Source organism: Chelmon rostratus, chromosome 11 (genome assembly GCF_017976325.1).
Source record: "Chelmon rostratus isolate fCheRos1 chromosome 11, fCheRos1.pri, whole genome shotgun sequence".
In the NCBI taxonomy this organism is placed as follows: Eukaryota; Metazoa; Chordata; class Actinopteri; order Chaetodontiformes; family Chaetodontidae; genus Chelmon; species Chelmon rostratus.
Window position 1 is genome coordinate 19,391,460 of NC_055668.1, and position 22,832 is coordinate 19,414,291.

A 22,832-nucleotide genomic window follows, 5' to 3' on the forward strand; every position below is an offset into this window, starting at 1 on the left:
GCCAAATTTGAGACAACAAATCTAATGATTGTTGGACCTGTGAATAGTCATTTTTTAAAGTTTGATTCATTCCCCATTCAAATGTCACAAATAATCAGACTTCATGCTCTTCCTTATCCAGCGCTGGCACACAGTGATTTTATCACACTGCCAGCTAACTGTAGGGCGGGATGTTTTTATAATCAGGTTTAACTTCCTGTCTGGTCTACAACAGGAAAACGTCTCTTCCTAAATCTCAGCTTCTGTCAACACTTCACAGCCTTTGTGTCATCTAGTCTGCCGCTGTCTTCCTCTGCGCCCGTTCTGCCCGTCCTTGCTTCCGCTCGACAAGACGCCACACATCACGCTGTTAGAAAACCTGTCCGATCCGTCTCTAAGCAGTAGCCTGGCTTCGGTTTCTGCAGGCGCCGTGTTGACAAGCAGAAGTTGTGCTTTGGGACTGTTTCCATTCTTTTTATTGTGACAGGCTGACAGGCTTCATCTGTTTACATGTAATGATATCAGGGCGTTTTTTACCCTCACACCTTCTTCCTGTTCCTCTGGGTCTAGCACAGCTCGTTCATGCACACACAGTCGAACTGAAGTACTGAATAAATGGTGGCGTTTTAACTGACTTGACTGAGGGAAGCTCCAAAGGGGCCGTAATGAAATGTCAGTGAGGTGGCTTAACGAGCTGGACGCTCGGCAGTGAAGTGCGGAATGTGAACTTGGCAACTTCATCCCCCTTCGTGTTAGAAAATGGTCGCTCACAGTTTTCTGCTCCCTACAGTGTCCATTATTCACACCCGATTGATCCCACACAGTTATTGTGAAAAGAAAACACACAGCAAGCACTTCTCCCTTTTTTTCTGCTCCAACTGTAGATTTTACCGTCTACTTTAACTGTACACCTTTGGGTGTGACATCTCCCCGATTCCCCTCCCTCCCCCTGAGCTGACTCATAGCATGGCATTGCCACTGCTGGTTCTGCTACTGGAGGGCCTGAAGTCCTGACATATGACAACCAGCCTGTACAAGTTCAGTATGACCACCAGGAAGTTCTTGATGGCGAAGAAAATCAGCATCTGGTGGAAGACTTTGAAGTAGGTCATGACGGTGAGCCTGACCACCAGGAAAGGCCCGTCCTGGATGAACAGGGCCTCCACGATGCTCCACATGTCCGTGCTGTGTTTAGTCATGAGCGACACCCCCTGGATGTCCTCCACATCCTCACTGTTTGGCTTGGAGTTCACCACTTTTGAAAATAAAGAGATAAAAACAGGAGGTCGGCGGCAGAAGGACATTATCACTGAGGAATTTGTGGCCAATGAGAGAGAGGGTCTGTTAGGCTTCACATTCGCTCTTTACAGCCACTTTTCCTGCTGTTTTTGGCTGGATTCTGTCACAAGGGAAACCAACAACCAACCTGGCAATAACCAAAAAATTCTGTCACTTTTGTTGCTGATTTCCGTTTACCTCCATTAAATTGAGGTGGTGGTAATAATCTCTGTGTGGTTGGAGATTTTGTGATTTGGATAAACTAACACTTTGAGCCTCCTTTAAAACAACTTTTAACGGATTCAATGATCCACATCTAACTTTCTTATACTGTATTTAAATCCTAAACAGTTAAGATTGATGCAGTTAATCTGACAGAAGTAAACATGCGCAAAATATGGACGCACATTCAAGAACACAGTCCCGTCACAAGGTCCTATTAGTAGCTGTTCTGGAGCTTTCACTTAAATAACAAGATCTTCATGAGCAGATTAAGGATTCTTGGTGTCAGGTATGAACCTCAGATTTTAAGACAATATGCCTGAGAAGCCTTTAAAGTGCTCAGAAAGAAATAAAAACTTGAACTGCTGATGAAGATCACGTGATGTGATCGTAAGCTCCAATAAATGGGCCTAACTTTTCCCAGCGGCTGGCTTTCAAGGTCAAGGGTGGACTCTGAAACTCAGCCGAATGCGTGGAACCTGTTTGTCAGCACTTCCTGTGTTTGCACGGCATCCAAACATACTGGACACTCACAGTATTCATTTGTAAACACACTCTATGCATTCCAGCTCTAAGTGCTCTAAATGCAGTATCATTATTAAGAATCTCATCCCTTTGTAAATTATTAAAAGGTGGATTGTGAATAATTGAGTTCATCAGCCCGAGCTGTCTTTTCCGAAAACAAAGTTACGCTGCCTCTAATCACTTTTTAATGTTCTACCTTTCTTTCCTTTGTTGGGTTGTGCAGGCTGGTTTATATATCTCTGAGTGTTCAGTTTAATAAGTTTCAGAAATACATTTGCTAATTGATAAGAGAACTGACAACTTTATCAGTAGAAATCTATTTATGTAATGAGCATGTGAGACTGGATTTCCTCCTGTCGACATTTATACAAACTCCTTAAGTACACCCTTCCTGTCAGACTGTAAGGCTGTTTTTAGAGCTATATATATATATATATATATATCGGACTGATAGTGTCTGATAAAAGCCTTTTATTCAAGGCTCTGGAAGCGAAAACAGATTTTTGGGCTAAAATTTTGACAAAGCTGGGTGATTTCAGCCGAACTGGTTCTCGCTGTTTACTCACCGCACTGGCGCGGACGCTGCTGCCTTCACTAATGTTTTGCCAATGTCTAAACACACTGTTTGGATTGTCCCGCACTGGGATGAGGTCATGCACAACAATGCACGGCTGTAACTGCTTATTGAGCAGCGAAGTTATTGGTTTAACAGACAAACACAGACTGACCGGCCAGATGCAGGGGGAACTGCAGCATGCTCCAAGTCCATACGGCTAAGATGATGTAGACCAGCTGAGGGCTGTTATCTCTGGAAAACACACATGGAAAATGTGGTCAAAGTCAATCCCGTCAGTTTCAGTACATGCCCGCGGGATGCTGCTTGTTTTAGTAAAGGCATTGATATAATGTCAACGCATCAGGGATCAGACTGAGGGACGCAGATATGGTGACTTCACCTTACAAGTGCTTCAGTTCTACACATTTGCGTCTAGGGTTTATGCATAATTACGTGCACAGAGCTCAGTGGGCAGACATCAAACCAAGAAGCATAACCAACAAGCGACATGATTAGCCACCCACTTGACGTCTGACAGCGTCTCACTGGTAAATTCGAGGATGTCCGCCGCCGTGCCAACAAAAATTAGGAGAAGCTGCGAGAGCTCGTCACGCGTGACTCCGCCTCCCAGTGGGAGAAGCCACTTGCCCACGATGAGGAGGATGAGCAGGATCTGATGGAGAGCCAGGATCCAGTCGTTGGAACAGACAGATGATAACATCTGGTGAAAGTGGTGGAAAAGGAAGGGAGAGAGAAAATTATTTCATCAAAACCAAGAGGGTTTCTTTCTTTAGAATGTTGACCTCCTACATCACTTAGTGTTGGAAAAAATTCGCTATTCCACGAGAGGGTGTGCTCGAAAATTTTATGCTCTATGGCAGGCATGTCAAACTCATCAATTTCTTTTCCTTTTCTTTTATTATTTGTTAATCTCGATTGCTATCTTATTTATTGTATTTTAATGATTTATTTATTTATTTCTATATACATCTATTTGTATAAGTAATTCTTTATAAGATCATTATTTAATTACCTAATGGTACAGTAATATTGTTGTAGGGATGGGGCTCTGTTGGGGGGGGTTATATTGTATTCATACAGTTCTGTCTTTGAAGTGTGAAGTGAAACTTTGAAGTGAAACCCAAGAGGTTTTATGCCACAAATGTGGAAAGCACTTTTACTCAAGTACTGTAAGTACAATTTTAAGGTACTTTGCTTGAGTATTTCTATACTCTGCTACTTCACTACAATTCAGAGTGTACTTGTACTTTCTATTGTACTTTTTACTCCACTACATTTACTTGACAACTTGAGTTACTAGTTACTTTGCAGCTTTAGTTAAATAATACACGCAAATAATAATCACCAAATAAATTCTGATGTAATTTTATAGATTAAGATAAAACTTAATTGATCTATGAGGGGAAATTCACAAGCTACCCATAAACTATCTAAAGTAGTTAAACCACCTTTACAAACAGATTAGTGCATCAATAATTCTAATCAATATATATAATATAATGTAATATAATATAATATAATATAATATAATATAATATAATATAATATAATATAATATAATATAATATAATATACATTATTCTGAAATGTGCATCCATTCTGCAAATGAGTTTTTGGTACTTTAAGTGTATTTTGATGCTAATACTTTTGTTCTTTTAAAAAAGTTAAATGCGCAACTTTTACTTGTAACAGTATTTCTACACTGTTACTTTTACTTAAGTACAAAGTCTGAGTACTACTGCAACCTCTGAATGCTGTACTTAAAGTATGCAGAGATGATATTAACATGGTGATGCTTCCTGTTCAAATCTCATCTCTCTTTCTGTATTTGATCTGATAAATGCAATAAGTTATTATTTAGAGAAATCCATTAAAAAAGATCAAATCAACAGTTTGTGAGACCTTCTCTCAATACTTTCCAACTTCCCTGCACTGTGAGTGGTTCTCAGCCCCAACACTCAAATCAGCCACAAATACATGCAGTACTTTTATCTGTTAAAAAAACAGCTGGGCATTGTAGCTTTTGGAGATGTTACTCAAACAGGAAATGGTGCATTTGTTAGGGACTATTTTCAGCTGCAGAGTTTGTGTGCTTTAAAGCAGCAGGACCCATGTTCAGCGTAATGAACTAAGTGCAGCAGTGTGTCTCATTATGTGTCTTTAATGGTTTTTGGACAACAGCGGAGCTGGCACAGAGAAATTAGCTTGTCGGGCTTTGACAACATAGACAACACCTATTAGTAGAATGAATTCATAGTTTGGTTGTTTTTGCTTTTTAAAAAGGATGTGTCGGCAATAAGTAAAACACAGAATATCAATAAACTTATCCTTTCATGACTCCATTATGCTGCACAGCTTGGACTTAACTGAAACACAGTGAAGGGCAGGGACATGGAGGTCATGCTTTTAATTCCTCTGGGTTTCATGGGTGTGGTGGTGGTCTAGCTGATGTTTATATGAAGTGTTTCAAATGCTCCCCTCTTACTGTGATTGGCCACACTTTCAGGCTCTTATGTTTGTTATCCTGTCTGTGTCGTGATCTGTCGAAAAACTCTGCTGAACTTTTCATCCAAATGAAATGATTTAGCTTGCTGCCGTGGTTGTAAAAATAACCAAACCTAGCGGTTTATTTTAGTTTTCACGCAGATGTTGGTGCAGATATGTGTACAGTTACGTGTCTGTTACTTCATTTTTTTGCTGCTGGCGGTGCAAGTCTGAGGTTTATTCTCAGGTCAGTCTCTGTCTTCAACTGAAGCAAAGTAAAAAGACGGCTTTTCCTCTGACATCCTGCTGCAGTCTGATTGGGGTGAAAGCTACATTTGTGTAAATATTGATTAAAATGCATATTATGTTGATCGTATTATTATATTTTACTAGTTTGTCTGAGAAAGTGGGCTGCGATATCTGGTACATGACCTCTTATCAGTTCTTTGTATGTATTTCTGACTGATTATTTAACTGGGCTTCTCTGAGTTTCTCATGGGTCAATTCTTGGACCTTTTTTATTCTTTCTCTATATTTGAGGGCACATTATTCATCCTTCATATGCTGGTGATATTGATCTTTGTAAAGCCTGTAACCACTTAAGTCATACTTCTTACATCTTGCTGAACTCGGTGCCTGGGTGACTCATAGCTTTCTTACATTAACTCACAACAAAACTGAAAAAGTCTTTGCCCCTGATTAGACCTCTGAAAGTATTCATCCCATATCAGGCATTCCCTTCTGTTATTTCCAGTTATAAAATGTTGAGTTACACCCCCTCGAATACCTCAGAAATTAAAGTGCACACCAGCATTCAAGCATCTGAATAACCAATCTAATGGTGCAAGCAATGCATCCTTAACGGCTGCAATATTATTTTAATGGACAAATAAATGACAAGGAAGACTGTAACAACTGTTGAAGGTTTTTGTCCATAAGACAATCGAACAGCAACCGATGATCACCAAATTATTTTTACTTGATTTTCTTGCTAGTTGCATTACAGTTTGTTTAGACCCCTCTGTAATCCTGTTATCAGCACCATTACGTGGCTTTTTAAGTTCTGCTAAATTTCACTGAAAATCTTCATCAGAGATGATGGCGAGAGGACGGCTCCTCACGTAATCCAAGCCTGTATCGTGGGAAGATCTTTTGTCAGTCCCGTTGGTGGATTCTTTCTGAATTCTTTAACCCCTGGGGCTTCATCCGGCTTCCCTCTCCTCTGTGCAGGCTTTTCTCTTCTGCATTCACTCCAAACTTGCAATCAGAGCACCTGTCCAAAACTCTGCTCCGAAATGACCAAGTAAGTCCCCTCAGGGGAAATTTTTTCGAATCAGATGTAGGGTTTAGATAACCACCTGGCAACCACAGTCTTTTCCTCTTTGACACTGAAGAGCAAGACAACAGCCGAACGCAGTTAAGAGGATTTGTTGTATCTTAAGATGAGGATAGTTATATTCGCTTAGCATAATCACTGGTAGCAGAGGCAAACAGCTAGCCCGATTCTGTAAAAAGGTAAAAGGTTTGCTTATGCCATGCAAAAAACTGAGGTGTAAAAATGTTGTGTTTTAGCTATGGGGAGAATTTTCTGACTATTTTGCACCCTGATTGGGTGCAGTCATTTTCTGGACTCTGGTTTTCTGGCAACCTCACGGTGACAGATCTGTGATTAAACTGTGAATCCGAGTGAAAAAAGCACCGAATGGTTACAACCAACAGAAGTGTGCTTGAGGAGAAGTGAGTAAGCAGTTTTCCTGAGAGCTGCTTGAGAAGTCTGTACTTTATTTTTGAGCTTGTCCTTAGTTTCACTACCCCAGATTGTGTCTATACTGTGTCAGTGGTTTTCAAGAAAATACATCTTCGCCCTCGCTCCTCTTCCTCTTGTCTGCTCACTTCTGTTCTTTGCAGGAATATCATGAAAGAGAACATGTTCTTCTAGAAGGGAGAAGTGAAGCTGAGTGACTTGTTCAGTCTGTCCGCTTACCCTCAGGTAGTCCTCGTATGTCTGGTTCGCCAGGGTCTTGTTCAGAGTGACCACTCCACGCACATTCTCCCAAGAGTCAAGCTTTTTGCACTGAAAACAGTTGAAAGAGGCTTTTCAAAACAGAATCTCACAGACATTGTGCATTTTTCACTGACACTAAAGCTTAAAAGCTTCAAAGTTCAAAGGCAAATGCAGTATTTGACGGAATCAGAAAACTACTCAATGATGAACCGCAGCTACGTGTGCAAAGAGTTAGAGTTTTCCAGCCCACCAACAGCTGTCATTAGGTTACAGTGTTTGGAAAGCATGAGAGCTTTTGCTTTAAACAGACACTGACTAAGTATTTTGTTTCTGGGGTTGAGTACCAGAGGGTCACTGTCTTTGTTCTGCTGATGGTGGAGCTCCAGGATCCAGATGGAGGGAATGATGCTGATGAGAAACAGAAAGATCGGAGGAGAAAACCTGCAAGACAACCAGCAGCACTGTAACAACACAGTTTCATAAAGACACATGGGAAAAATTGGAGATGTTAGTAAATGTCAGTTATTTCAAACTCTAAACTCGACACTAATATTGGTTAATACGTATTGATCGATTGATTGGCTGGTGAACTGACTTGCTTTTTCAAGCAAAAATGCCAAAATTCTGCTGGTTGCAGCTTTTGTTTGTCTTATATGAAGTCAAGCAGAATATATTTGGGTTTTGGACTGTTCACTGTTGAAGTCTGAAGACATCATCTTGGACTGCTTCCTGGAACCGAATAATTAATCGAGAATACAAATAATCATTGGTTGCATCACTTGGCTTTAGTTCACCATGTTAAGATACTTCCACACAAATATCTGCTTCTTGTGGGGCTTCATAATATAACAGGATGACAAAACACATGTTTTGGACGTCTTGGAGCGTGGAAAAGGAAGTCTCTTCATAACAAATTTACAGTCTCACAAACTGTACTGTAATTGTTTTAATTGTATGTTGAATTAAAATGTCTATTGTCATCGCAGGTTTAACAAAAACTATAACTATGAATGTCAAGAAAATTAAATGCAGAATATAGTTTGCAGATTGAGTCTATGTTGGCTGCCTGGGGCAGCTGATGTAAGGGACACCACCCCACCCTTACTGTCCCAGAACCAGTTAAACAATAGCAGCAAGGGACTTGCAGGATGCCGTGCATTTAGGGAGGTGGGGGAGGGTTGAAATCAGTGTGTAAATGACAATGGCTTGATTTATTTATAGATTCTACTGTTAATCTACTCAGCAAAGGAAATACGTGCAAACCATGCAGTCCAGAATGGTTATGCACAACTAAAAAGATGAGGTGAAGTTGCCTCCTCACGCATAATAACTACAACACATGTCCAGTCATTTCCACGCATGCACTTTATCTTACCATTTGTAATCTTTTCCCTTTCGGCGCTTCAGCGTTACAATCATTTCAACGACAAGCGGCAGGAAGAGGAACGTCAGGAACCAGTAATAACGACCGTAACTCAGATCCTTCTTGACCCATGTCACCCTCCAGACCCCGGTCAGAGAAACGAGGATGAACATGGCTCTGGTAATAATCGCACATATAAACTTGAACAGACCCATCGCGCTGAGCTGGCTGCAGCTTTTCCGTTATTCCTGAAAAGTTCAGCTCCTAGAAAGCCGGCGACCGCTGCTCCGACTGAGAGATATAAACTGCAGCATGTAGCTTTTTTTTTTTTTGAACAAAGTCCGCAAAAGTTTAAGCCCCTCCTCCAAAGTCCCATCCAGTTTTACCTGACCCGGGATCAGATAGCGGAGAGTAATGGCGCGGCTGCACAAATCCGCACCCAATGCGCTGCTGCAGAGCGCACGCCAACGCGCACAGATCTCATTCAGAATCATTCAGTGATGTGCGGATGAATGGCATCAGGAGTCCATCACTGAGTCTGTGGCTGTACAGGAGAGGGCAGCACCACATCAGCTGTTCATTCACGAGGAACGACAACATGAGGCGCACTTCCTCTGCTTGTTCCAGTAAACTTCGACGAACAGAATGACTAACAGGCTGCACTTTCATCCAGTGCTCCGCTGTTTGATGCAGAGGAGTCACATGGAGCCAGCGGCGGAGGAAGCATTAAGGATGAAATACTACACTGCTATAAAATATTACTCAAAGTACAGAAGCATTATCAGCATAGTAAAGCCTGTTACATTAATGGACAATTACTGTTACTGATGTACTGATGAAGGCTGCAAGCTGCATTCTGACGCTGCTGCTGCTCGTAATGAAGATAATTTTAACTATTTCAGCGAGTTTATTTAACTGTAGCAAAATGCTACAGTGCAATAATTCATCTGAAATTACATTTGTCAAAAATTATTTAAAATATTAGATTAGATTTGTTACAACATTTTAAAATCTATAAGGAACATATATGTTCTTTCTGACAGTATATCTGGCATCTCTGCAAATAAATGCAGTGGAGTTCAAAAGTACATTTTTTCACTCTGTAGTACAGCACGAGTAAGAGTATAGCAAAAAATGTGCAGTTTATTACAAGTATCTCAAACTTGTACTTAACTACAGTACTTGGGTGAATGTAATCCTGAGTGCCTGAGTTATGCTCATATTATTAAACCATGCAAAGATGTGAAAATGCTTAAATTACACAATACCTTATTTATTTTGCTCATTTCATTGTGCTATTTCCAAAAACAAATGTACAACAGCAAATAATCCACTGTATCATTACATCGCCACATTTCATGACTAACAAATGGAGCTGGAAGAAGAAAAAATCTTATGTTACGTGCCCTTTAATAATATAAACATAAATCCCTTTTTCTCCTTTTTTATAATATAGAGTATAAAAACTCGCAAAAAATGAAAGCATGCTGTAATATGATGTCCTTTTAACCAACACATCTTTTAATTCTTTTATGTTTTTGTAAATTGAATAGTTTTAATTAAAACAATAGCAAAGTTCAAATAAAATACATAAATGTACACAACTCAGTTTTTAACGTTTCTCATCAGTGATTTGTCCAACATGAAACCACAATCATGCAGTCTAATCACATAACTTACCATCTCACCATGCAGGAAATAACACAGACCAAATCCGCCCTGGCTAAAACACCAAGAGGCACACACACACACACACACACATGCACGCACACACACACACACACACGCACGCACACTCATTTTGCCCTACTTGGCTGCATGCTGAGTAGATTTCTATTCAAATCAATCTGGCCAGCCAGTGCAGAAGACAGGAAACGGTAGAAAAAGGGCTGTAACCTTGGCAAGGAGACATGCTTTTCCTGCCTTTGTTCCAGTCTGTCATGTCAGTCTGTCATCATCCTTTGGTTTGCATCACGTGAAATCACAATGAGAATTTCACTCAGCATCAAAAAAAAAAAAAAAAGGTAACCAGCACCGTGCAGGGGGAAAAAAGAGTTCTGCTAAATCCTGTATCGAAAAACATTGTGGGTTGAGTTTTTCAAGAAACCACTGGTGTATTTGTGAAACATGTCCCTGGTGTTTATCTTGTTTCCTGGTTTCCAAGCTACTGACGTCTAGAATAAACTATCAACAAAAAAGTGGCACTGAAACAAAAATCAAACCAATTTTCGTCAGGAGCGTTCCCTCTGGACTACAACAAGTTTCTCTGGCAGACAGTGAGAGACAGTCAGTCAGTCACGAAGGGAAACAAACCCTCCTCTGTTGACCGAGACAGAAAGGCCATCCAACACCATACCCCCGGCCTGGTGTTACCCAGAGATCCTGTGTGAGGAGGAGCTGTTCGAGACTCACCACTTGGCTGCGTGGAGATGATGATGACAGAGATGGCCGAGGGGCTCTGGTCACTGATCACAGAACAGTGCTTCCCTCTGTGATGCTTCTTCAATCAGCGCTGCTACAAAGCTCATGTGGAGCTGCACTGTTTGCTGTGTCAGCACAAAAAACAACCCAAAAAACAGTGAATCTTTGTAATGTAGAGTAGAATAAAATAGACCACAGTGGAGCAATAATCTGCATCAGCTGTAAGATCAGTGTTTGAAATGTTTCTGGTTATAAACTACAAAGGATGACAACTATTACATATAAAAAGCACTGACAACTAAAATTAAATAAGGGGAAAACAAAATCCAAACTGGGTTCAGTGGCTCGGGTTTATACACCAGAAAAGCTCATGTAGTCCTTCACGAGGAAGGTATGATTCCACAGCTTCCCTCCAATATTATAAAAAACTCTAAATTTAATAAAAGTTTCTTTGCTAAGAGAGATGGGCTGATTTGCGAATGGTAATCAATCAGCTATTACTAGCATTAGCTATCATTGCTAAATTACCTGGAAAGTTAATTAGCCACACACTCACCCAGCAACCAGCAACAGTGCTCACAGCTGTGCTCAACAAATGTTAATGTCTTTATGATGTTGTGTCTGTCAGAAAACCCACGTGAAGTCAGGGTTAAGTGCAATAAAAAGTTCAATCCATGTGTTAGCAAATATTTAAATATTTTAGAATGGCAGAAAATTTGTTTTAAAACTTCCCTTTTTTTCCTGGTTTTGAGTCCCCGGCAGATTTGGTGCCCCCCAGTGTTGACTCTAAGGCTACAGCCTTGATGTAATACTTTGCTCAACGGATGTTTTCAACTGTCTTGCCCTCATCGTGGTGAGGTTATTGAGGTTATTGAGGCTGACTCAGGAAAACGACCTCCATCTTTATGGCATTCGCACGCCTACGTTCTCTTTAACATTGTGCAAATTTTATTGATATTCCTCCGGAAGGTTTATCTCTTGTGGGGCCACAATCTTTTTATTACAGTGGTGAAAATCAATCGTGTCTGTCTGATCCGTATAGTAACTGGTGTCAAAAGTGAGACGGAGTATGGGATCACTGCTCTGTATGCTTCATATGTTCAATGTCTGCATTCAGTGACTTCAAGTATAAGGCACAGAAAGGAATGTATTTTTTTCATTGTTGTCATCTTATAGTATATATTTCTATTAATTAGCTCCTGGTGATCCACATAGCCTTGAGTTTCCTCTGCGGTTCTGCAGATGTGTTGAATAATCCTGCTTTACAAATCTGCTAGCCCTCAGAGATTTCCATTCATTCAAGTTTCAGGTTACAGTTTAAGAGTTGCATGCCTGAACAGCTGCCTTTTTTCACCCCGATGAGAATAAAATGTATCTAAAACACTGACATTTCAAGCATTATGATGGTAATATTAAAAACACACAAGGCATCAACAGAATATTAGAGCTATTACAGACATTTCTGGTTGTATTCAAAGCTGCAACCGACCCTTGAAGATGCATTTTGTAATGTAGAAAGCCACAGTGCAGCTTTTATCAGTAGTATGTGACCAAATGCTACACCTCCCTCAAGGCTGGCTAATTAATAACTCAGCTATTATGTTACTCTGTAAATTACCCTCTGTAATCCTGTGTAATACAGCTGTCACCAGCTCCATGTCATTACTGTTGTGTCCCAACAGGTGGCACTCAACACCGCAGCTTCCTGGTGGAGGAGAGCAAAACAGCTCTGAAAGTCACACCTCTATTAGTCAACCTGCCATTTATGCTAATAGACAAAAGGCTCAGTGCACTATGCAAAAAGGAGGGGGAGAGACTGGAGAGGTGTTATTAAAATTAGCAGCCATTGCTCTCTCTCTCTCTCTCTCTCTCTCTCTCTCTCTCTCTCTCTCTCTCTCTCTCTCTGTGTTTGTGTGTGTGTGTGTCAGTTTATTTTTAGTGGTGAAAAATGTTTTCACACAGTTACCACAGTTCTGTGGATATAACTCATATTTTCCAAAAGGGAGCTCCTTTTAAGGAGAAACCGCAGAGTCCATTCCTTCTTTGTTTATTCATTTAATTTCATGGCAGCTGCGCCTGCTTTATAGCCATGTCAGAAACAACACAAGTGGATTGTTTCGCAAATATAAACTTTCTTTAAACAGCACAGGTCACGGGTGAAGCAGGTGGCTAAATGGTCACACAGCCCCGGCCTTGATTCTCTCTCCTCGTTTCAGAAATACCGTTTCAACCCGGGGCCCTGCGGAGTCACACATGTCAGGCATTTGCATGGGAGAAATTGGACTTAAATGGGTAACACATGACTCATTCTGTCTCAGCCCCGACAGCTGCAACAGGCCAAGCAGTTATTGGACAAATATGATTCGCCTCAGAACAGAGCGAGTCTTCAAAGCTTTTCCAATGTGGAATCTTTGACGTAAGCCGAAAAATAAAGAGATATTGAAGGGGATTTAGTGTGAAACATATTGAGTTACATTCAAACCATATCATGAGTATTCATTTTCCTTTCACTCGCTGGATTTTTTTCTGACCTTAACCTGACAACTGTTATGAATTCTGCATTAGCAATCAAAACAAAAGACTATTATGCAGCGCACTGCTGGCCCCCGGTTGCTACTTGGCTCATATTCCCTGTACAGTAAACAGCCCACAGATGTTTTACATTGATATTAAGAACCTTAATTTGTCCTGCGCAGAAAAAGGCCAAGCATAGCATGGGGATTAAGTTCTCAGCCATGTATCACACACAGCACAGACAGCAATCTCATTTAGCTTGAGTGAAGTTTACAGTGAGTGGGTTTTGCATAGGTCATTAGTTGTCTCAAAATACCCCCTTGTCACCATAGCAACTTCAAGTGACTGCTAAATTGCCTTATAAAATGTGATAAATTATGAATGCTGAAAGAGCTTTTTTTTTTCTTTAATATGTGTGCTCAGGCTCTGAGCTCTGAACAAAATACTGTATTTCCTTTCCTGCACTGCTCTAATGGAACAATTCAGCAGTTGTCAGTCATATTTCAAAAGTTACCCATTGTCTCCATTTTTGAATGGGCTGATTGCTGCGTCCTGATATGCAGATATATCACAGGGATTACACAGATTACAGCAGCATTGCGCGCATGACAAGTGAAGCTGTTATTCAAATGGAATACTTTACGACAAATCCTGGAAACCGCCGGTGTAAAATAGCTGCATGGTAATTGCCAATACACACGGTTATTTGACATATACATAATGCAGTACTCTCAGCCCAGATGGGAGGGTGACACGCACCAGTGAGTAATCTGATCATAGATGTCTGCTGACATTTATGCCTGTTTTATAACAATTCAGTGTTTGACAGAAAAGGCAGTCGTGATGCATTACACAGATGGTAAACGCTGAGGTCACTGTCCTCAGCAACTTCATAGTCAATGATGGTTTGACCATGGGTGTAATAACCTGACTGATGTTTGAAACGCGCCGAGCAAATCGTAAATGCTGAGATTGGGTTCAGGATTAATGTATTCCTCGGGTGTGGAGGTGATACTGTGACCTCTTTGCTTCAAAAATACTTTTTTTTTTCTTTTTTTAGACTCAGTGGTGTTAGCCTCTCTCCCTGCTCTGAAAACATCCATAACTCAGAGGCAGCTGTAACTCAATCTAACAAAATGCCTTTTCAATCACTCTCATCTTTTATAGTTATACCCATCATGCATTTACATAAATACATTATTCATGGTTCTAATCCCGGTTTCAGATGGGGAGATATAAAATGCGACTGTGTGTGTGTTTGTATGTGTGGGAGTGTGTGTCCTGATGTGTATGCAGATGGCAGGGGAATGAAGCAGCCTATTTTGTTTGTGGTTTGCACATTTCTGATTCAGCTGAGCACTCTCCATCAATGAGGCAAATTTACATTTGCTGCAGCAGTAATAACCTAAAACCCATAGTGATGTTAACACTTGTATACACTCGAATTCACGTTGCCCTGCCACATGATTACATTTCTGTGGCGCTTAATAAAATGACTCACTTGACATTATCAAACAATTCAGCTGTAATAGAGGCCCATGAATGTGAAATTGTGTTTTGCAGGCAATTAGTTCATTGTCATGGCAGTCATTCACGCTGGGCCAACCAATGTTTGCCTTATGAATTACTATGCCTAAAGCACATATAAATATTAGGTATGATCAATGGCCGTGAATGGATGCAATAATTGGTTTGTTAGAAATGAGAGACCTCGATGTTGAATACCGTAATTGGAGAGATCGATTGCAGAAAACATGAATTATGCATTAAACACGATGAGGTGTGGTAGCTCAGATAAACAAGAGTGATATTATATAAGAACAAAAAGAGAGAAATGTGCATTTTTTCTCAAGAGGCTGCCTATTCTGCTGCGATAATCCACACAGTCCACTGCATGCGATTACTCCTTTGATGTTCTGAGGATATCACTGCATCGCAGATATTTATGAGCTAAGTCAGTTAATATTCAGCCTACAGTACACTGGCTAACACCTGCTAATATACACAGAAATCAGCCCAAATAGCCTCCAGATGAGCATATCGAACTGGAGCCGTGATTAAAAGTGATTCTTCTCAATAAAACTAATTGGATTTCTTGTGCATGTGCTGTCTGTAGGTGGACTCACATGTGATTGAATGGAGAGAAATGTAACACCCCGTTATAATGAGTCTAAGAGGCTAAAATTAGGCCAGGAACATCACCCAGATCTCCTGTTACCTTTCCTAAAGTCATGCTGCAGACGAGGGCCATTGTCATGTGATTACAGCAGCACAAAGATGCAGGTGTAAAGTTACTATTGAAAAGTGTTCCTGTGGACAAATTTACTTGATGGATTTTTAATGTCCCTGGGCTTTCCATTGATGATAGATGGATATCCACTGGGTAATGCAATTGTGCATGTGGAATGAGTAGGAGATAGAGTGTGTTGCCCTAATTTCTCAGAAGCTTTCTTGCTTTAGTCATTAGTAGATTTTCATAATGCCTGCCAGCATGATTAGAAATGTGGATCCAAATATCACATTAATAGCTTTTACTGTAAGTAAAAGTGATGTTTGGCCACGTATGTAGGCCTATATCCCCTTATTGTCTGACTCTAATTCAGCAAATGAGACGGCCTTAAGTGGTTTTATCCTTCAGTGATCTTCTCTTCTTTGGAAGAGCATATTTTCAGTTGTGACATCTCGTTGAAAGGAAACTAGCTAAGTACATTTACTCAACGATAGTCACTAGTTTATTAACAAATGAATACATATGGCAATATTATAAAACTACCCAGCAACATATAAAATGGGTAAAATTAGTTTCTCCTCAACCTGCTACAATATTCAAATGTTGTGTACATGCTATTGCATCAAAACACAATGAGGTACATTTTGCTGACTACACTCACGTACTCTTACTTAAGTAAAATTTACTATACTGGAGTATTTTTGCAGTGTGGTACTTTTTCTTGCATAAAGATGCCAGGGGAGTACTTCTACACCCAATGCAGAAACATTTGTTTTACTTAAGTCAACTTGATTGAGACATATTTAGTTGCCTACTTGGCTGAAGTGCCACAAACATTCCTGGGCTTCTTGAACATTATAATGTAAATGCAGCAAACAAAAAGTTTAATGCTTCGTAATTTTCAAAACACATATCAATTGGCACAAACGCTCTTTGATGGTACAAAACTGACTATTAACATAGTCGAGAAGAGTCTAAACATATATAAAATTGATTTGTCTAACATTATTCCATCTCATATTTGCTGATTTATGATGCATTGTGTGAAGATGTATTGGATTAATATAGAATTATAAGTAGTTTAATCCACGATGGCAGTGGTATTACTAGTGATAGCTATTCAACCAGGCCTAATTTAAACCTATATTAACTTCCATGGCCACTTGGGGGCAGCAGAAACAAGCTATAATCACAACAACGCTGACATTCATGTTACCGCTTTTTGCGGTTAATGTGGCGAACTTCAGCAAACAGTCGGATATTTTAACAGCAGCTCCGGAGCAACATTGTTATTAATTTGCAGCTTGCTTCTGGTCGCTTGACCAATGTTAGTCCGAAATTTACTCTCTCTTTATCTTGGTTTTGCTCTCCACCAACTTCTTAGTGGCTCTATAGCTGCTAGATGTTGTACTGACTAAGCTATGCACCAAGCTAGCTGCTAACCGGCGAACTTATTAATATGCCATTTGTTGAGGCAGGCCAGATAAGTGTACAGTGGGTTTATGAGAGCTTTTTCACTTAACATCTGTCTGTTGTGGAGGGAAATGAATGACAGCAGTCGGTGTGAACCAACACTGTTGCAAAACGGTTATCTTAAAGAAGCTAAAATGCGGAGTAATGGCATGGTTGTGGGGACCTGCAGCAATGATTCTCTTTTCAAATACATGTAGTCATGTGATCCATTATTAGCATAACAATAGTGAAAATACAGTTGCCTTAAGCACAATGACAGTTGTAGATATGGCACAAAAGGTGCATCCATATTTAACTATACAACATATAGCTTCACTTTTCTTATTGTGTTTGCTTTTGTTTGAATACAGGTCAATCAATTAATTGAGAAAGCAACTGACAGATTAATGGACAATGCTAATTTAATCTTTTTCAATCCATAATCTACAACAATACTTATATGTCTAATGTTTAATTTCTTAGGTTTTTCATGTTGCTCTTGAATTTAGTTTAGTGGGGGAAAACATGCACAGCTTGTTAATGGTATACGTATGAACATGTATAAGTACTGTTTGATAGAGGCTCATGGCCAAATCTTTGAAAAAGCTAATAAATAATGTGCTTTCTGGGACCATCAAAGGGTTGATTTGAATCTCTGCAGCTGTCCGTGTTGATTTCCAGCCTGCAAATGGTTAAATAGTTACCATTATTTTGAAGCCATTCTAACAAAAATTCATATTCATCATTAATACATGTCAACATATGGTCAGAGTTATGTAGGGATATGCTATTTTAATGGCTTTTGTATTGCTTTGCTGTGGTTGAAACTGTAACTCCAGCTCTCCATTCTGAGGTGACTTTCCAACCATATTTGTGGCTCCCTGCTGAGGCTGCCTCATTATGTGGAATGTGGAACACCTGTGCTGAGAAAAAGAAAGGTTTTACCATTTATCCACTCAGTGTACGTTTCTGCCATAGGCAACAAATAAGCGACTATCTGTCTGAGAACATATTTATCCTGCCTTTTTAGTGCTTTTGTGTTTATTTTTCAGACTTCTTTGCTCACTTGTGCAACCAACACATATTAGTAGTGGCAAAAACAGTTTTGTGTCACAGCTTTGAAAACGAAGCAAGGATTATTCATATAGGGAGTGATCTTATTTCACTCAGCCACTCAGCAGAATGCGCAAATAAACAAACTTGCGAGCAGTGATTGCAAAAGTGGAAAAAAAAATCTGCTTGAGAACGTAAACTGAGTCTCAAGTGAAAAAACCTTTAGCATTCAAACCCACATGTGAGGCTGGATTTAAAGGGCGTTGCTTTTAGATTTACTAAAGGGGATATGAGCTGCCGCACTTCAGTGTGGATACAATATAACACATTTAATTCTTGCCAGTGTGCCTCGAGTTCATGTTAAACTGTTCAATATGGCTCACAGTATGTTCCTCAAGCTGCTCATTTGTCTTTCGACTAATGTAGAAAGTGTTTGGGACCCTTATTCTTTTCATTCATTCATTCTTGTCATGTGCCAAGTTCATTCATGAGGTTAACCATGTAAATACAGCTTATTGATTTCCTTTATTAAATCTTATCTAATCACAAAGACATGTTGAGATAAAGAGAGACAGATGAGATTGTAAATTTAGATTTTTATACTTGACATGCGTATTGTTCAACATGTGCCACATCACAATTGGCTAATACCTCTTTCTCTCTCTCTCTTTCAACACATACTATTTCTTTATTTTTCAATAAAGATTTCTCAACATGAAGCTCCATTCACACCAATTTACTTCGATATCTGCATCACAATGTTGCAGTCACTGCTGGGCTCTCTGGCTGTTGACAAGCAAACACTTGCCATTGCCAGATAAAAGCTCGAGTGGTGCCATTGATTAACCAGGGACTTCATTATAGTGGCTGCCATTAACAATGCAACCCCATTGATTCAGCGACTAAAATGGCTGGGAGAGGAATCAAGCAAGATAACACTAAGAGCCGCGGTTTATATTAGATTCACTGCAGGATCCCAACACTGCTGCAGCCGCATGGAAGACAATGAGCCTTTGTGTAATCCACCTTTTACTCTGAACCGATGCACTAAACTGGTACTTAAAATATCTGAGAGTCACAGAACATTGCCTCAGCTGTTTTAGTATTAATGCATTATGTTCTGCTGCTTCCTTGAATAGCGAGCAGTGGAGGGAAACTCTGATGACATAATTTAGAGGACTAAAATTATGATCTTGTTCTCAAATGTTCCAAATGTTCTATATTATATTCTATTATAAAGGTCTATTTGACCCCATTCATATAATAGGTAATGGTTATTTATAAGCCTTGATGGCCCTGATTCTTCACCATCAGCCCCTGTATGCCTTTAAGATAACTACCAGACAGCCTTTTATAACAACAGCAGAACCAGAATAAGACAACATGTCCGTGAGGTAGACAGGAAAACACTTCACAAGATGTGAATCAATGTGCCTGTATGCTCTACCCGTCATTTCAGGGAGGAAAAAAAGCGCATTGCGTAATACAGTACTTGAAATAGCTGGTGTCAGAAGTGGGCCTATGTCGCTGTTGCATGCTCTGTGATCTGAGTGGTGGATAAATGCAGGGCAAAGGGTGGACGGCAGTGGAGAAACAGCACAGCGCCGTGGACTGAGTGGGTACTTCTCCATACATGAATAATTCCAGACAGACAGCCGATAAAATCCAGCTGACACATTCAGCAGCGGAGACTGAAAGGACAACGAGTCCACAGATGTAAATAGAAACCGCCAAGTTTGTTTAACTTCGAATAAATATCGTGGCTATAATTAATAATTCATGGTTTAATATTGGTTTCCTAATACCTTTGTAATTCTCCGGTGTTTATAGTAATAAATATTCAGCAGCATAATTATATAAGAGGCTCTGATCGTGCAAATGTGTTAACCCGTGTCAAATATATCCCGCTGTCCACACAAGGTCAGCGCTGCGTTTTAAGATGATTTATGTCCGGATAATGGACCGCCTCGTGAATTCTGTCTCGTGACGCCCCGCTTTCTAACTCGGCCAATTTTGTCTTTTCATGCTCGCCTCAAAATATACAAAGGCCATTATTTTCAGCTTTAAAGCCAACCGGCGCGCCTGAGCCATAACGCGTAGCAAGTTCCGCTCACAGCAAAGCCGGCACCTCACGGGTCCCACATTGCCTTTTGAGGAATCATTTGATAGCCCTATTAACTTTCATGTAACATTGTTTCTTGAAGGCATCCACAGCAAGCGCCTCAGTGTCATTACTGTGAGAAATGTGCTTTCATACTGAACGTCTTTTACAGAAGTCCTGGAAGGCACACAGTCTCAAAAAAGCCCACAAACACAGGAAATTCGCTTAAATAAAGATTTTTTAGGCAGATCGGTTTGCCTAAATTGTATTTTCTATGCTTATGTAGAACTACTACTCAGTGATGGTTGAAAATTCTTGATATGTTTATAGTTATATGTTAATATTTTGTCTAAACGTGTGATCATGCTTATTAGAAATTCCTCATAAAATCGCTATCCCTTATTTGCAGTAATAAATAAAACCGCAGACTTGCGCAGTATTTCTTGCAGTGTATCCACCACAAAACATATTTTTCCACCACTCTTTATCGATTAATACACGATGTTTTAAACTCTACAGAAATATGTCCCTTGCAGGACCTTCAGCAATCCATTCAAGCCAGCAAGTTTGGAGAGCGTGTTGAGTTTAATCAATTCATAACGTCGAGATGGAGCCGAACTCACTGAAGGTAACGTTTGTTATCAACCGCCGATTTATTTTATTTTCGCATTGCGCTAATCGCCACCTACTGTAAACCGTACTCACGTGCCTAATCCACAAAACTTTGACACATTGTATTTAGTATGACCACATCTGTGTCATATGTTGAACATCTAAAAATAGTTACATGATACAGATTGTGTGGAGAAAACTGAGATATCCGAATGTGATATTCTCCAACCGTGCGTAATTACGCAGGGATGTTTGAATCGTTTGTGTCCACTTAGCGACGATTTGCTTACCAAATGAGTTGATAAGCCATGCATTAATTTCTCCATTTGTGTTTTTCCTCTACAGTGGGTGGGCTCGTCTTGCGGTTTACATGGACCATATATATTCTACAAAGCCTTTAAATTTAACCGGGACGGCAAGCCGAGGATTCTGTCTCTCGGAGACTTTTTCTTCGTCAGATGTAAACCGGAGGATCCTATTTGCATAGCAGAGCTTCAGCTGCTCTGGGAAGAAAGAACAAGCAAGCAACTTTTATCAAGCTCCAAACTTTATTTTCTACCCGAGGATACTCCCCAGGGACGGACAGTCACCCATGGAGAGGTAGGAATATTAATCGCTTGGTGAATAATTAGAAACGACTGCTGTTTCCTCGTGTTTGTTCTCCCGTCTCTGCGAGCATTTTTATTAAACGGCATCTTTACTGCATTAAGAGCTGGCAGTGGATGTGTAGTCTCCGGTGGCAGGCTTTCTTAAACCCATGTATTGATACTGACATTGATGTATCCGAGTGGTATAAGGGTTGACCTACAGCAGTGTTTGTTCCCTAGTTTTACTTTAGCCTGTTTGCCTATTGTGGTGTCAACTGCTGAATGTGCACTTGTCCAGCTGCGCTCAATAAGGCTGCCGCTGCGCTCTATGGGGTTAATTGTGTTATAAAGGGGGAAAATCCGCAAGAATCCTGCGCCTCGGCTCTGTCATTTCATTTCTTGGTAAAGCGTGTCAAATACTGACATATGGGCGGAAATTGCGAAACGCTAATGAATGCATAGGGTCAACTTGGCTGAGATCGGTCGGCGCGATAGTTATTAGATATTTTGTAATGTCGCCTGATGTTGAAAGAGGCAGAGCGAGTCATAAAGCGTGGCAGCGCAAAGCCAGCTCCGACACGTTTTAACTACTCTCCAAGCTTTGCATAATTTTCCATGTGGACATTTCCATCCTCAACAATGCGATGTTGTCAGCTCACAGTCGAGGCAGCACTTTAAAACGCCTCTGTGTTACATTACGCCGTCGTTGGCACAGAAAAGCAATAGTTATGATTGACTGTGGCCATATGTGGCGCATGTGATCCGGTTACATCGTTGCACTGAATGGCATTACTCTGATATTGAGAGTTTTTTCTCACCGGTTACAAAACAAATGATGTGTTGTTTCCTGAGCCAGCGACAACAGCGCTTTAATTACTACTCTGTGCTTTTGATCACTTGCGGCTGGATGGAAATTATTCTCTGCTGCTGTTATATTGTTTATAGGGAAGGACAAAGCCGTGTTTGTACTCGACTCTTCCGCTGATGGTTTACTTACATTCTTTCCTCTTGAGTAATAGAGTGGCTATCACATTTCCCTTTCATGAGAAAGGTGGCTATTTATGGCCTGCCGCTTAGACAAGCTATCATCTTTGTGGCAAAATTCTTCTATGGACGGCTATCATCTCCTGAAGCTCTCTCGCTTTAGCCTTTAACACGCTGCAATTATTTAGTAATTACTTTGAGTGCATGCATCGCCGATTCTGAGGCCACACTTGCGCAACAACACACCAGCTCCGCCCCTTTCCCAAAGACTTATTTGCATTGCAAAGTGCTTACATTCCAGTCCATTGGGTATATCTGGAAAATATTATATTAACTACCAGAAGGGCTGCACTGCCAAAGCAAATCAAGTTTAAAGGAATTTGGGACATTTAGCAAAACACAGACTGATACAGTTGGTGCATAGTCTGTGTGTTTGATAAGCAAA

General features: G+C 40.3%; 2 protein-coding genes across 2 annotated transcripts in view; one reads left to right on the plus strand and one right to left on the minus strand.

Moving 5' to 3' along the window:
• Positions 1-938: 938 nt before the first annotated feature.
• LOC121614183 (transmembrane protein 26-like) lies at positions 939-8,712 on the minus strand. The gene is made up of 6 exons (XM_041947988.1): positions 8,446-8,712; positions 7,415-7,511; positions 7,050-7,139; positions 3,085-3,281; positions 2,733-2,812; positions 939-1,234 (listed from the first exon to the last, which is right to left on the minus strand). Exons 1-6 carry the CDS (start codon positions 8,646-8,648, stop codon positions 939-941), a joined length of 963 nt encoding a protein of 320 aa, XP_041803922.1. The 5' UTR covers positions 8,649-8,712.
• A 12,053-nt stretch (positions 8,713-20,765) lies between these two features.
• Positions 20,766-22,832, plus strand: part of arid5b (AT-rich interaction domain 5B) — a 75,128-nt gene continuing 73,061 nt past the window's right edge. The window contains exons 1-2 of the mRNA XM_041947903.1: positions 20,766-20,832; positions 21,162-21,416. Coding sequence (XP_041803837.1) covers positions 20,812-20,832; positions 21,162-21,416 — 276 coding nt within the window. The 5' untranslated portion in view covers positions 20,766-20,811. The remainder of the gene's footprint in view (positions 20,833-21,161; positions 21,417-22,832) is intronic.

Excerpts from the sequence above, each read along its gene's own strand:
- LOC121614183 (XM_041947988.1), bottom strand. The coding sequence starts at position 8,648 with ATGGGTCTGTTCAAGTTTATATGTGCGATTATTACCAGAGCCATGTTC. Across the intron at positions 7,140-7,414 it reads ACAAAGACAGTGACCCTCTG|TGCAAAAAGCTTGACTCTTG; the intron begins GTACTCAACCCC and ends AACTGTTTTCAG. Across the intron at positions 2,813-3,084 it reads GAGACGCTGTCAGACGTCAA|AGATAACAGCCCTCAGCTGG; the intron begins GTGGGTGGCTAA and ends TGTGTTTTCCAG.